Below are 16,244 nucleotides of genomic sequence, written 5' to 3' on the forward strand. Positions count from 1 at the left end.
CAATGCAATATTCCGTAATAGTTAACATGTTAGCACAGCAAAGAAAAAAGACAATCTAACAAATGGTCAAATTTTGGTTCTATAACTTTTTTTTTCTTTAAATAGGAATTAAAGGAGTCAAACTGTGTTTCTCAGAGCTGTCTTTTGCATTGTGGGTAGGACTCTCTAGGAAGTAGGGAAGGGGGAAGCCCAGTGACAGCTCCTTGACCATCCACGCTTCCAGTATAGCAGCTCAATTTTTGTCTTATTTCACACAAGAGTTCTGTTGAGGCAACAGTTTTTCTGCTTAAAAATGACTTGAGAATCACCTGTGTAGCCCAGACCACTCTTCATAAATATGTCAAATTTATGCTAGAGAAGGAATTTTTCTTTTCCTGAGACGAAGTGTCACTCTGTTGCCCAAGATCTCATCTCACTGCAACCTCCAGCCCCTGGGTTCAAGTGATTCTCCTGCCTCAGTGTCCCTAGTAGCTGGGACTGCAGGCACACGCCACCATGCCCAGCTAATATTTTTGTATTTTTAGTAGAGACGGGGTTTCACTATGTTGGCCAGGCTGGTCTTGAACTCCTGACCTCGTGATCTGCCCACATCGGCCTCCCAAAATGCTGGGATTACAGGCGTGAGCCACCACAACTGGCCAGGAATTCTTAGTGACAGAGCAGGAAACAGATCCTGTACAGGATCTTCCCATGCCATGCCATACTGTCTCTTATACTTGAGGAACAAATCAGGTGAGAATTTGCATGCCTTTGGAATGGTGCTTCCTTTTTTTTTTCTTTTGTTTTCAAATGGTTACAAGGAAAAATTGATGCAGCCAAGTTAGTATGAGAAGAGGCACAAATGCAACACTGGAAGAGTCTGCAATTGTGCTCCTTTCTCTACAAACTTTGTAGTCACTGTGAAGAATTATATCATTATCCAGCATCTGAAAGGGGTCACAGGAGGGGGAGGCCTAGTTCCATTTTCTTATGTCACCAAATGTATTCCTATTAAGATTGAGAGAAGTAAAGATTTCAGCAGGATACTTGGTGAAAACTTGCTGACATTAATGACTCAAATTCTCAGAGAGACTGCAAGGAAAATGGTGTCATCACTGTCATTCAAGACATTTAAGATGAAATTTCAAAAGAAGGCTGTCAAGCATAATGACTGCCAGGTTCCATTATATCATTCTCAGCGGGTGGATCACACACACTACTACGCAGCCTGTGGGTGGCTGATGCTGAAGTTTGAAAGGAGGCTGCCTGGAGAAGAGGCAGGGGTGGGGCTGCCTCACATGAACAGGATACAGCACCATTGATATTCACATGGTGATTTGGAGGTAAATCTATGAATCAGGGCCTGGTCTTTAGTTAGGGAAAAGCTGAAACCTAGTGCTGGAAAAAATGTAGGAAAGTTTGAGCTGTAAATGATAGTGCCAATTTATTAATTTGCTACGAGCATACTCCTCTCCAGCAACCCAGATGCTCACGTCTGTGTGCATTCCAGCACTGAGATACCTGCAAAGCCTAGCTTGTAATCAGAAGGTAGCTATGTGGGAAGGAGGTAAGGGCAGTGGCTTCCGACCTTGGCTGCACGGTGCAATCACCTGGGGTGATTCGACGCTAAGGCTATACTCTAAAATCAGATAAATCTGAATCTCAGGGATGAGGACACAGACATCAGTACTTTTGAAATCTTCTCAAGTGATTTTAATGAGCAGCAAAACTGAGAACCACTGTGTCAGAGCAAAGGGTGAGGGTTTAGGCCTCAAAGGGTGAGCCTCACCCTTTCTACTCAGGAATCTTGTATGTCATAGACCAGTGGGTTTGGTTTGGTTTTGTTTTAAATCAGGAGCAGACATAGGTTTGTCAGTTTCTAAATGTGTCAAATAAAATCATTAAAAATTCAACTACCATTATCTCATTAAAGAAAGAAAATTTTTACAATAAAAATTAGGAAGGGCCTAATTTCAGGATATAACTCAATGTTTTATTTATTTTTCTCATGTCTCTACAGACAAGTGAACATATCACTACAGGCTGATGCAAACTTAAGAACTGATGTGATCTAATTGCTCTCTACATCCATAATCAAGGCTTTCCTCCTTGGACAGCTTTGGATACATTTGGCTGAGTTTGGGTTAATTAAACCACTGTCCTTTGCTAACTATCCTTCTTGCCATATCCTTTATGTAGCGGTTAACAGTATTCAGTTGTAGGTAATTTATTTGCCCAGGCTTTAGAAATGTTCTGTCTCTTCCAATTACAGAATACATTGATTTAGTAAGCTCCATTCTGCTTAGACTCTTTCTTTTCTGAGTCTCGCTTTGTCACCAGGCTGCAGTACAGTAGCGTGACCTCAGTTCACTGCAACCTCTACCTTCCAGGTTCAAGAGATTCTCCTGCCTCAGCCACCCGAGTAGCTGGGACTACAGGTGTGCACCACCACGATTGGCTAATTTTTGTATTTTTAGTAGAGACAGGGATTCACCATGTTAGCCAGAATGGTCTCAATCTCTTGATCTCGTGATCCACCCGCCTCAGCCTCCCAAAGTGCTGGGATTGCAGGCGTGAGTCACCTCGCCTGGCTTAGATATCTTAAACTAAGTTTTCTAGGGTGACCGTGGCACATGTATGCCCAGATACCCACTTGTTTTGCTAGTGGACCATGATAGCAATTATTCTAAATCCCATGGAGAATTCACTGGAGGGCTAAACTGTGATGAGTTACTTATTCTGTGTCAAGTTACACAAAATAAAAAGACTTACTAATATTTTAAACTTTGAGTGCGTCTTTGGAATCTTCTATATGCCCAGTTCTTCTGTGGCCATGTTTTACATTGGCCCTCTCCTCTGCTGAAGGTACACTGCCATTCTAGAATGAGTTCTATACTTAGTTGTCTGTCCTTAATGAGACTGGCTGTTGCGACTCCTAGGAGAGGAGAGCAGTGAGAAGTTTGCCAGGACTCCAAGTCTGCACCTCCAGGTTCCCTTCAAAGTGTGCATAACACAGAGACTCATTTATGCTGAAAATGGCGTGAAGTAGGTCTTCACTTACTGATGTCCTCTAAGCTGTCATGCTTAAAGGTGGATCAGAAGAATAGAAGCTAGCATAAACATGTGCTTTTGGCCAACTGCAAAGGTTTTATTTACAGATGTCCTTGTTCTTCAAACACTCAAGATGTGTAACTAATAATGGGCTGGCCTGTTACTCCCAGACCAACCCGACCCAAACTGAAGTGTTCGCCATCTTCCTAGAACATCAACCTCAGAAGTAGAAGACCTGGATTTGAATTCCAGCTCCACTATTCTCTTCAGCAAGATGCTTAAACTCTCTGAGCCTCAATTTCCTCATATGTAAGATAGGAGTAACTTATTCTTCTTATTCTTTCTTCCCTCCTCCTCCTTCTTCTCCTCATCCCTCCTCTTCTATTACTATTTTTCTTCTTCTTCCTCTCTCTCTTCTTTATTCCTCCTCCACCTCCTCTTCATAACTTTATGATAATTATGATAATTACATAAGATAATTTAGGTAGAATACTTCACAAGTTGCCAAACATATTAAGTTCTTACTAAACATTAACTTTGTAGGTCAGAGCTCAGGACAATAACATGGCATATAATAAACACTCACTAGACACACACACACAGAGAGAGAGAGAGAGAGAGTCCTGTGTCTGTAGAAGGAGGAATTTCATTGGAAATGCAGAGTTAAAAAGCTGTTACTGAATTCTGAACTTTAGTTTCCAGGTCTTGACCATTTAACGAAACCTACCTGCTACTTAATCTTTGCTCATAACTGCCTCTTATCTCCCTAATGGATTACCATTGCTGACACGTGTGCATTTTTATGATGAATCCACAGAGTCACCTATCTGACCACAATCCCTCCTTCCATCAATATGCCCTTATCTTTACAGATCTTCGTATTCTTTGGACCCAGAAACACATTCCCTTGCTGTTATCCTAAAGCAGCTAAATTTGTTAAAGGAAAGCATTTAGAAATCTAGATATTTGCTCCTGCATTTCCATATGTCTGTATGCCAAGAAAAATTTGAATCAAATTCTCTATTGGTACATCTGATATAAACCCATGGATCTGGGAGAAATTAAGTTGGAAGGATAAGGACCCATCGTTGGTCTAAAGCACTTAATATTCTTGTAGGATCCAATTCTGTTTAATATTTTTATTCTACTATAATAAAAAATTTTTGACATCAATTATCAGTACATGTACATATGTTCTCCCTACCTCTGCTAAAGATCCTTCCCCTACCACCAGAAACAGTAACAAACAACAAAAATAAAAACATCAATAAATGAACTTCTCAAGTTGCTGAAAATTTACTATCAGATTCAAGCCTGTTTCAGAAAGTTTCATCTCACCCAATCAGACAAAAGGCTGAGGAAGGGAAACATTTATCAAGTTACACTGAGGACTCCATCTGTTATCTTAGACCGTTGTTACCAAGTGACACAGAGCAGATACTTGAAGGCAGTTTGAAAGAATTTTGTTTTATAGATTCTTAGTCCAAAGATTTCCAATTAGGGAGAAGCAGCAGCAGAAAAGGAGAAAAACCAAGTACGAGTGATGAAGAGACATTCATCTACTGACATTTAACCTGGTGAGAACTGTCGATGGTGAAGTTGCCTTTTCAGCTGGGATCTGTCCATTCAGCTTCTGTAATAAATGCAGTCACAGGGGCAGTCCCTTCCCATTGCTCACAAAGGTCTTGTGTTTAAACCTCGCCCTCACAGAGGCTGTTTCTCATCATGCCAAGCCAACAGAAGAAAATCATTTTTTGCATGGCTGGAGTGTTAAGCTTTGCATGTGCCCTCGGAGTTGTGACAGCCTTGGGGACACCGTTGTGGATCAAAGCCACTGTCCTCTGCAAAACGGGAGCTCTGCTCGTCAATGCCTCAAGGCAGGAGCTGGACAAGTTTATGGGTGAAATGCAGTACGGGCTTTTCCACGGAGAGGGCGTGAGGCAGTGTGGGTTAGGAGCAAGGCCCTTTCGGTTCTCATGTGAGTAGCAATTGCATGTGAATTATTTAATACTTTAGGCAGACTCTTCCAGGTATTGCGAGGAATTATATTTAAGAGTTTTGGCCTGTTTACTGCAGAACTTTTTAAACTGGTGTGAACCATGTGAAAAACCTAAAGCTCTGAGCAATTTCTTCTTCCTAATTTTTATTATTTGTTTTCATTACTTTATACTTGCTTTTTATTATAACAGAGTTCATTGTTACATAATTAAGGTGTTTGGAAAGATTAGCAATTAAGATTCTTAAGTGTTAATATTTATGTAAGAAATTATGGAGTTTTTAAAAAGTGAACTTGGGTAAGTAAGAAAGCTGTAAAAAATGATCTTTATGCCTTTTGTTCTTTAAAAAAGAGACACGGTCCTGGGCGCCTTACTTAACCCTACCTCCTTTGCCACCTTTTTCATGATTTCATTTCCTGCTCCCCACTTCCTTCCATTATTCCTGCTAAGATCTTTGCTGCTGCTAAATATTCAGTTTTCATTTTTAACCAATTTGGAATCATTTGGCTGTAGAAATTTAAAATGATCTTCTGTGCTAACTGGGAAAGAAATAGATGCCTATTTAGTATAGAAAATTTTAAACAGATTGACCTGCAAGTCATGCAGAGAATGAGAGAGATTTTCTTGTCGTGATTTTTGTGAAATGGAAGTGTTAACCACAGTATTTATAACCTGTTTATCTTAAGAAGAGAATTTTTTTTAAATTACCATGTGAATAGGCAGCTCATTAAATGAAAATTAATAAGAAGTCATTTGTTATATCTCCTACAACACACATTCAGAAGTTATTATTATTTCGGAAGGGCTGGTTTGGAACAATCTAAGAAGACACAGTAAATTACTGCATAAATCACTCTTCAGGAAAGGAGGTTACCAATTGAAGCATTTAAAATGAATTATTATTTTGCACAGGTTTTTTCCCCTTCTAGTATAGGTAGAAGGCTAAATTAATTGAATTTATTATTAACAGATGCAGTGCCTAATTAAATTTCAGTGCTGGTCTATTTATATTTCTGTAACATTCCTTCTATCTTCTCAGCAGTCATTGGACACCAATCTTCAGCTCACATAGGTTACTAAGTGATATGAATTTTCATAGGGCTCCAGAAAATTTCCAAGAATTAGTCGTCAGCTTTTTAATTGATGAAGTGGATACCAGTTCTTTTCACTGAATGGCTTTTATTCATTAAGGTAATGGGGCTGTTAGAGTTGCTTAGTTTTCCTGGGGAAGGGGGAGAAAGGAAACAGAGTGTCATGTGATATGCAACTGTATTAAACAACCAAAAAGGAAAAAAGATGAGAGATGATTTAACCATGAGTCACCGGCAGCCAAAGCGTGAGTAAAGCTTCTCACAAATGAATTTAGACAAAAGCACAGAGGGTACTGTCGAATTTTCTGGAGCCTTTACATTATCTACAGTGAAATGAAGATAAACATAGGATATGTTTCAAAACAATAATAAGACGTTTTCTGAACACTTACTACATCCTAAGCACTTTGTCTACTTTGTCTCATTTAATCCTCACACAGTCACATTCTTCTGGGGTTGAGTGAATGACTTTAGCGTTGTGTCCTATGTTGGTTCTGTCTAGGATAAAGTTGTTCTAATTGGGTGCCCCTCCCTTTGCTTGCTGTGAGGACTTACAGAACTGGTGGGGTTTAAACAGTACCCTCACTTATCTCACAGAATTGCATTAGTTCTCAGATATCCCTAGCCTTCTCCCCCAGCCTAGTGAAGAAAATCTTCCATTTACTTGTTTGTTCTGACAACTCCCTCTATATACAATAGACTATACATATTAAGTGTACAGTATATAATATACTATACATGTTAAAATCTCATTCATTTTGGTGAGGCCCACCAAAGAATACTTACAGTATAGCTTTCTTCCCTCTAAGCATAAAGGTATATTTTTCAATGCAGCATGAGAGAGAGTTGGGAAAATGAAAAAAAAAAAAATCCAATGGACTCCCCAAAGAGCATAATATTCATTTAAATAAACACCCCTCTCAGTGTTAAAACTTCCTAATCAATATGCCTTTGGGACACATTGCACCCTCAAAGTTTATGCTCCCATTGCAATGCAGCTTCACGGTTCACATTTTTTCCATTCAAAATGTCATTATTCTGTCAAGGATATTTCATCAACGTTTTCTTGGATGAGAATCCTCTGATGTTGTTCCTGATGGAAATGTGTAAGCCCTGTTCATATAAGTGAATAAAAGGTCAAACCTCATTTTCTTGGTAGTGGCTTCTTTGGAGCAAAAATTAAGGACCTCCAGAGAGCTCAGGAGGATGACTCTTCTGTTTCTTCCAGAGCTCAACTTATAATTAGTGCACAATTCATTTCCCAGAATGTCCACTTTCTTATTGTGCCTTTAGAAAGTTATTAAGCGAACACTTGAATTTGCAGAATCTTACCAGTGTAGGAGGAATGAAAAAGGTAACTGATTAAGCTAACAATCACTTCATGGCCAGTTTTCTTCATGTTGTCAGGTTATCACCAGTTAAAAGGTATGAATAATTCTGTTAGGTGGATAAACACTATTTTGCTTTCCTAAACTTTTCATTTAGATCAGCATTGCTCAATAAAAATATACTACAAGCCACAAATGCAAGTCACATATGTAATTCTAAATGTCATAGTAGCCACATTAGTAAACAAAAGTAAAAACAGATGAAATTAATGATATTTTTTAAAACCCAAGATACCCAAAGTATTATCATTTTAACATATAATCAATAAAAATTTATTGAGGCATTTTACATTCTTTTTCTTGATGCTGCCTTTGAAATCTAGAGTGTATTTTACATTTACATTATATCTAATTCAGTCCAGCCACATTTCATGTGCTTTTTTGTGGTTTCAAGGAGCAGAGAGTTTAATAGGCAAGAAAGAAAAGAGAAAGCAGAAGGAAGAGGCTCCCCCATACAGAGACAGAAGAAGAGGGGCTCCAAAGCTGAAAGAGGAGGTCCCCAAGTGCCGTGGACACCAGCCAGGTATATAGGCAGAGGCTGGAGGAGGCAATGTCTGATTTGCATAGGGTCATGTGCTCATTTTTATGGCTACTATATTGGTCAGTACAGATTTAGATGGAGATTTGCTCTGAACAAGTTGCCCATTATGGTGTTCATATTCTAAGTGAATTTTTCCTGAGTTCTGCTGTACAAGTCCATGTGTGTTATTTTCATGTACAATGCTTGTCATTTTTAAAACCCAGATATATGGCATAACATGAGAATAAAGAATGGACCAGAAAAATAGTTTGGCAATGTAGTCATGTTTGTTCCTATTAAATGTTCCCTATTGACCACTCTAGCTCTTTTAATTATAACAAGAATCTGCCCTGCCAGCATGCACAGTTATGCTGGGAAAACTTCTGCCTCATTTATTCTGGCTGATTCTCATCCACTTATGGGTCAGCGGTTCATTTTCTAGAGGTCACCAGCATTCATACCTAGCACACAATTTCATTCATTATAATGAAGGAATGTTTTCCTTTCAAAGAGACACAACTGGTGGGCTTAATTTTTCTTGATATGTCACCTGCAAAATTTTAATGATGATGTTTAAACTCTAAATGTAGCCGTCAAGACAAAACCCGCCAATTTTAAGTTCAGTGTGTGTGTGGGGGTTTCTGTTTTGGTGATTTGAAAGACTGCAGAATATCATCAAAATATGATACCCAAGAATCATATGGTATCAATCATTCCTAGATATACTGATCTATTCATTGCCAAGATAGTTCAATGAGCTGGTAAAAACATATGGAATTATTTTCTTAAAATGTGAAAAATAAAATTTAACCGATCATGTATCACAGCTTGCAACTTTAGTCATACTTTGAAAAGCATTTTAATTTGAACCTCATGATTGAAAATTCATAAAAAGCTGAACAGAAATTAGTTCATTTCATATTTTAGAAAAGCAGAATTTCTTTACTAAATGAAGCATTTGACACAGATTGTAGATAAATGTTGAAACTACTTCTGTGAGCAAGCAGGTGCCTTCTCAAACACATGTTGGGATGAAATAGTTGGGGCTCAGGGGCTTAGTGCCTGTCACTGAGAGTTGGTACTCTCTATCTCCATTATCCCCTCCAAGTGTGACTCTTGTCTCCTGCTGACATGACCTGCCCCTGCTCCTGAGTAGCTGGGATCACAGGCATGTGCCACCACACCTGGCTAACTTTTAAAAAAAATTTTTTTGAAGAGATGGGGTTGCCCAGGCAGGTCTCAGACTCCTGGGCTCAAGCAATCCTCCTGCATTGACCTCCCAAAGTGCTGGGATTACAGGCATGAGCCACTGTGCCTGGACTCTCCAAGGGTATTCTTTACGCAGAAGAGGAACTTGGCAGAAATTATCCTCCAATTGGTAAGGAATATGGGGAAATTGACTTTGAGGAAAAGGAACTTCTGGTTCTGCCTGCCTACTCTAGAAAAAGAATTATTATTTCTCCCTTCCCCTAATAACTATCTTTCCATATTCATATAAAAAACTGCAGAATCAAAATCGTTCAAGAAGTATAATTTTGCATGTATACACATGTGCACATGCACACCCATATACCTTCCTTCCCTTTAAATCATCCCACATCCTAATAGTAGTAAAATCATTGACCCGAGCCTACCTGGGAGAGGAAGAGGAGTCTGACGGGGCAGGTCCTAAGTGGCACTTCTGGAACTTTACCCTGGTGTACTAACTTTACCTATTGGAGGATGACTCCACAACTGCTCTCACAATTTGCTGCTCTGCTTTCTTTTCTAATTGCTGTAGGTGACTCATCTTCCTCAAGGACTTTCAGACTTCTCAGAAGAAAAAAATATGGGGTGAGTCTCTGCCACCCACAAAAGATTAGACCTTGAGAATGATAAAGGTCTATTAGTATACATCATTAATATTGAATTGCTTTTACCAATATTATGATATTGATAGAATGATATTGATAAAAGCAATATTCAAATAAATAGTATTTCAGCTGCCCATTTATTGGGTGCCTCATAGATGCCAGGCATTTTGTATTCATTATCTACAACCCTTACATGGGAGATATTATAATGCTGTTTCTCCTGAAGACATATGGAAACTGGAAACAGAGAGGTCACAACAATTTTCCAAAGTTACATAGCTAGTAGGTAGCAGACTTGGGATTCCAATTCAGATGCCTATGATAGGTCATGCTCTTTCCTCTGCTACATTTTGCACCCTTAGAATATGAAAAAAGGATACAAAGAGATAAAATATGTAAGACTATCCTTCAGTTTCACCATCTATTTTAAGAATAGTATTGAAGCCTCACAAAAGCTGGTTCTCATGTATCCGTCTGAGAGTACTTGGCCTTATGACTTGAATTCATTCATTGTCTTTTTATTTCACATTTTAGTGACCCCGATGTCTAAATCTTAATCTTTGATCCTTGCAAGGGAAAATAGCCAAGTCAAGCCTGTTTAATAATATTGGTTGAGGAAGTCACATGCTTATGGTCAATCTTTGGGTTATGTAATTATATTATCTTAATGTTGGCAGTTTAGGTATAAGGCAGAGAGATCCAATCACATGTGTGATTAGCTAATTTAAGATCCCTGCCAGCTACAATCTTCATGGTATGATCTTCAAAGTTAGCTACTTTGACCACAGCAATGACTTTACCACAGCAATTAACAAAATGGCAGACTCTTTCCTGAGGTGACACGAACAGTTTTATAACAGAGTCAAGGAACAAAAGAAAAGCAGGCACATAGAATTTGATTCATTTCAAAAACTAGTATTGTATTAAGAGCCAAGGGGACAGAATTGTAGCATCAATTAAAATCTTGTTTGAGGCCAGGCGTGGTGGGTCACGCCTGTAATGTCAGCACTTTGGGAGGCCGAGGCGGGAGGATCACCTGAGGTCAGGAGTTCAAGACCAACCTGACCAACATGATGAAACCCTATCTCTACTAAAAACAAAAATTAGCCAGGCATGGTGGTACATGCCTATAATCCCAGCTAAGAGCTACTCAGGAGGCTGAGGCAGGAGAATTACTTGACCCCGGGAGGCAGAGGTTGCAGTGAGCTCAGATTGTGCCATTGTACTCCAGCCTGGGAAACAAGAGTGAAATTTCATTTCAAAAAAAAAACCTTGTTTGAAAAAAATAAAAGTTCATTTTTATCTCTGAAATATATTAGGGGTTTCATAAAGTTATAGGTGTATTTTTAAAAAACAAAACTCATATACATTAAACTGACAAATTTACCTCTCATCATGCAGCTAAACACAATTGTCTATGGTGAGATACACTCTTATAAGAGGTATGATAGAACTGACTCATAGCAAACTTTGTACCTGGTACACTAATTTATGCAGGGTTCATATTTTGCTCCCTCTCAGCATGTTGTAACTGTGGCAAAGCCATTCTCAGGAGTTATTACCCCAACATAATCATACCCCTGTGGATTAGGAGCAGTTAAATGGGTTCTGCTATCAGAGACACATATGTGCCACAGCAGCTGTCCTCCCTAAGCCACCATGGGTGATTAAGACTCACTGATGGGGCTGCCTCTGAATAGGCTTGAGTGAGGTGAATACACTTTAGCTGAGAGAAATTCAGGTAAGGGGCTGAGAAAATCAGATTTTGAATAGTTTTTTTGTAACATCAGGTCTCCTTTTAAGTGCTGGGGTCATGGATTTAATTCAACCTGACCACATAGCCTTCAGAAGCCTGGCTCAATACCTGAGTGTGAGATTATGGGTGATATTAAATAAGATGAATGCACTGAGCTGATGTCAGAGAATGTCTTTTACTGGATTTTCATAATGACTGGCTGCAGATGGACTGAGGGAAAGCCATGTCAAGAGCATTTCTGTAAGAAGAAAGAAATCTTCCCCTTATTATCTTTCAAGAAAATGAATAGCTGAGCACCAAGGGGCCAAATACTTTTTTTTAAAAAAACACATCCTTTTATGTAGAGAAGGACAAGTTGAGACGAAAAACAGGACCTCTGAAACTGCCTTAATAGCTTTAATCTAGGAAGAAATTGCTGTGCCATTGTGACATCATTATCAGAGGCTGCCTTAGTTCTGAGAGCTTCACAGATGGCCTTTTCTGCATTTTACATCTGGCCAGATGAAGGCAAAAAGGGTTGATGAAACCAAAACTATTAGATCAGTGGTCCAGAACTCTAGCTGCACTTTAGAATCATCTGGGGAGTCCTTAAAACTACTGATGCTGAGGCTCCATCCCAGACCAATTGAATCAGGCTCTCTGGGGGCAGGACCTGAGCACTGGAATGTTTTAAAAGTTCCTCAGGGGACTCTAATGTGCAGCCAAGGCTGAGAATGACTGAGGTGGATGGTGGCCAAGAGAGGTGAAGCCAAGTGCTAGAAGCCCATACTGTTAGGGAAGGGGGAAACCACGAAGAGGAAGGCAGGGGGAAGGAGGAGTATTTAGCATTTCTTCCACACACTTGGGCAGTTTTCTGATGAAAAGTTAAGCTGGGATCTTTGGCTTCCACTTTCATGAAGGGTCTTATGCCTTGTCCACAGCCACCTGGCCTCAGGGCAATGAGTAATCTGATGAATTTGCGGTAAGAAACTGAGCATACTTAGCTGTCAGCCCTAGTGGCTTCCCCTGTTTCCAAATCTGCCCACTAGTTACAGAAGCCTGCTCACCAACCAGTTGGATTAAAGGAGTCAGCTCTGTCCTTGACAGGGAGGCCTTCAGCTGTCTGGCCCTGTCTGTGACTGCATGGGTGAGGCTGCCTAATTTGGGGAACTTGACGGAAGATCTAAGCTATGTTCTCTAATAGTTTTATCAGAAATAAAGGCAACTTTTGACCTCCATCTGCCTGTCTCCTGTGGAAGGGCTGTGCTCCTTCCAAATAGACTTTCAGGGGTTCTCCCTAGAGGTGTGTTATCAGTCCAAAGATCATTTTAGACCAGCCATTACAGAGGATGTCCAAGAAATTGCACAAGGGAAATAAAAACAAGAATGAGAGCAATATATCAGACAGTGAGGAAAGTATGTAACTGGTTTCAAATAAGTAATTAACCATAAATCCAAAGTTCCAGCATTATTTATAGCAATAGTCACCCACCTGGTCAGGAAAAGAGGTAAAAGACTGAGCTACAGGATAGAAAGTTTGCCTGAATTCCATGTACTCCAAGGACTACTGTGGAGTATTCCTTGGTCCCAATGGAGAGACATGTACTCTGATCACCCATGGGCCAAATCCCTCTCACCCACCCTCAATGATTCCTCCTGGGATTTTCACCACATTGAGTTCTTACATTCTCCACTCTTCTCAGAGGAAACACAGTTCTGCTCTTCTCTCGATGTTAAAAAATATTTAGGCAATTACTTAAAATTGACAGAGCTCTTCCGCATAAATGATCTCACTTATGTTTCTTGTAAGCTCTGTGATTTATTTTTTATCGTCTACGCTGATGGTTAAGGAAACTGAGACATAGAGACCAACATAGTAAATGGCAAAACCAGATTAATCTCAGACTTTCCTAACTCCAAAAGCCACGCTCTGCCCACCCGCCATGCTGCTGCTCAGTTAATGCCTGGCTGTTTGTCTCTCTTCCCACCAGCACCTCCACCCGTTGTGCTTTGGTGGTACATAGTATTCCAACTGCCCGAGGTTCCTGAATGCCATTAAATATAGACTTACGTTAAATTTACTAGGATTTTTAAGATTTGTAGAATAAGAAATGTGACTGTTAGACTGGAATCAGTAATAGATAAATGGATAACAAAGTTTCAGAACAAAATATAATAGAAAACCCCAGCAGACAGAAGTAAAACAAATGTTAAGGCAACTGAAATGAAAACCATACATTTAGAAACATCAAATAAAACACAGATTAATGGCAGACAATAAAGGAACATAATTAGCAGTTAGTAAAAACACTTTTTATCTTATTACTCTCCAGTAACCTTTTTTTTTTTTTTTATTATTGAGACAGAGTCTCACTTTATCATCCAGGCTGGAGTGCAGTGGTGCGAGCTCTGCTCACTGCAAATTCTGCCTCCTGGGCTCAAGCAATTCATCTGCCTCAGCTGCCTGGGTAGCTAGGACTACAGGCGTCCATCACTGTGACTAGCTAATGTTTGTATTTTTAGTAGAGATGAGGTTTCACCATGTTGGGCCAGGCTGGTCTTGAACTCCTGACCTCAGGTGATCCACCCGCCCCGGCCTCCCAAAGTGCTAAGATTACAGGCACAAGCCACCACACCTGGCTGTGACCTATTGAAAATAACATTACTTGACATGTGAGACAAATTATTTGTAAGTTAAAGAGTATATGTGCCTTCAATGCTTCTAACCCTCCCTCCCCTAAAAAGATCATTGAGAGCCCATAATGTGCCTAAACCTTCTGGTAGCCTCTCAGAATGTGAAAGGAATTAAAGGATTCTTGTTCAACAACCCAGAATCTAGCAGAAGCGTTTTGAAATGACCAGCCACTTGGGAGAGCTGTACTAGCCTATCATCCAGGATGGGCTTGGTTATGTTTTAACAAGCAAGTTTAAACTTGATAGGTTTGAAACAACAAAGACACATTTCTTACTTGTGATTCATATTTCTTGGAGATTGGCTGGAGCTTCATTCCAGGATACGGCCACCATCTGGAATGTTGACAGCTACTGTAACAGAGAAAGAGTTGTGGAGGCTCTCACACTGGCAATTAAATTCTCTGACCTGGAACTGACACATGCCACCTTCACTTACATTTTATTGGCCAAGGCTTGTTACACAGCCACATCTAACTTCAGAGAGGTCAAGCTGAGCAAAATCTACCATGAGCTATAGACGGTTGGGCAGCCCTCATTATCATCACAATTATTGTATTTGCTATGAAAGCTCCAGGAAGGAGAGATACTCTCTGTGAGGAATAGGCACAGGAAATTCAGAGGAAAGTTCTTAAAGATGACGTAAATTTCACTAGATGGCATTGAAGAAACATTCCAAGTAAATGAACAGCATAGGCAAATGTGCAAAGAGCCTACTGTGGCCCTAGTAAAGATGATGCATCAGAGTGTGGAGGAGGGAAAAAGTAAGGCTGGAGCGGAAGGCAGGAACCAGAACGTGGCAGACCCTGTTCATTGTCAGGCAGTTAAGTTTATCTTGCAGACGACATGGAGCCATTTAAGAAAGGCAAGCAGCTATGTGACAGGACAGAAGATGGATTGGAAGAAAATCAGAAGAGAAGTGGGGACCTGTCAGAAGCCTCTTCCAATATTTGAGGGTCTAAATCAAATCATTGGCAGAGAAATAGAAAGGAAGGGAAGTATTTCCAAAATATTCAAAACAGAAACCAACAGAACTTGATGACAGAAGATGAGCCCAGGTTTCTGCTGGATGGACAGTTGTTAGGTTCTCTGAGATAAGAAATACAGAAGGAAAAAGTTGAGAGGGAGTATGAAATGATTTTTGGTCATGTTTAATTTGGTCACTTGTGGAACATCAACCAGAGATGTCCATCAGTTATACCAATTTACAGGTTTTGAGAGAGGCCTAGGGCAGAGGTAGGAAAGTGGGATGCAGCAGATTAGAGGCCATAGTTGGAACCATAACCGAAGGTGGTATTTCCCAGGGAGGGGAGTTGAACAAGAAGGTAGACAAAGGTGTGCCCTAGAAAACATTAATATGAATGGGCAGAGAGGGGAGACTTGCCAAGGAGATGGAGGGGAGAGTCAGTGAGGTGAAACCTTAGGAAAACAGACCTTCACCAAGGAAAACCATCAACATGCCTAAATGCCACAGAGATGTCAAATGAGAGACACACTGAAGATGGTCCTTTGAATGTTACAGCCAGAACACCACAGGGGACTTTTTCCAAAGCAGTCTTGATGAAGTAGTGGGGAAGGGAGGTCCCTGAAAGAGCTAAGGAGGGACTGGGAGATGAGGATGCCAAGATAAAGATTGCAGGTATAAAAGGGACAAACTGAGGCCAGGAGCTAGCCAGAGGATTTCTAAGACCAGGCTGTGGGTGGGGTGGGGTGGGGTGTGTGTACAATGGGAAGACTTTGAGTATAATTCTCTACTAAGAAAATGGAGCAGTAGGGAGGAAAAGGCTGAAGAAAAATGGGGGATAAATAGTGAAGTGGAAAGTTCCCTGCAAAAATGAGAAAGGATGAGTCTCAGAGCTCAGGGAGAAAGCCCAGCCTTGGAGAAGAGAAAACTTTTCTTCCCCTAAGAATAACGGGAAGGTTGGGCATGCACCATGGA

At 40.2% G+C, this 16,244-nt stretch overlaps 1 protein-coding gene across 1 annotated transcript in view; it reads left to right on the plus strand.

Moving 5' to 3' along the window:
* Positions 1–4,393: 4,393 nt before the first annotated feature.
* Positions 4,394–16,244, plus strand: part of CLRN1 (clarin 1) — a 39,733-nt gene continuing 27,882 nt past the window's right edge. Inside the window, exon 1 of the mRNA XM_032263244.1 lies at positions 4,394–5,008. Coding sequence (XP_032119135.1) covers positions 4,756–5,008 — 253 coding nt within the window. The 5' untranslated portion in view covers positions 4,394–4,755. The remainder of the gene's footprint in view (positions 5,009–16,244) is intronic.

Source organism: Sapajus apella, unplaced genomic scaffold, assembly GCF_009761245.1.
Source record: "Sapajus apella isolate SASKATOON/1434 unplaced genomic scaffold, GSC_monkey_1.0 scaffold4, whole genome shotgun sequence".
Lineage (NCBI taxonomy): Eukaryota > Metazoa > Chordata > Mammalia > Primates > Cebidae > Sapajus > Sapajus apella.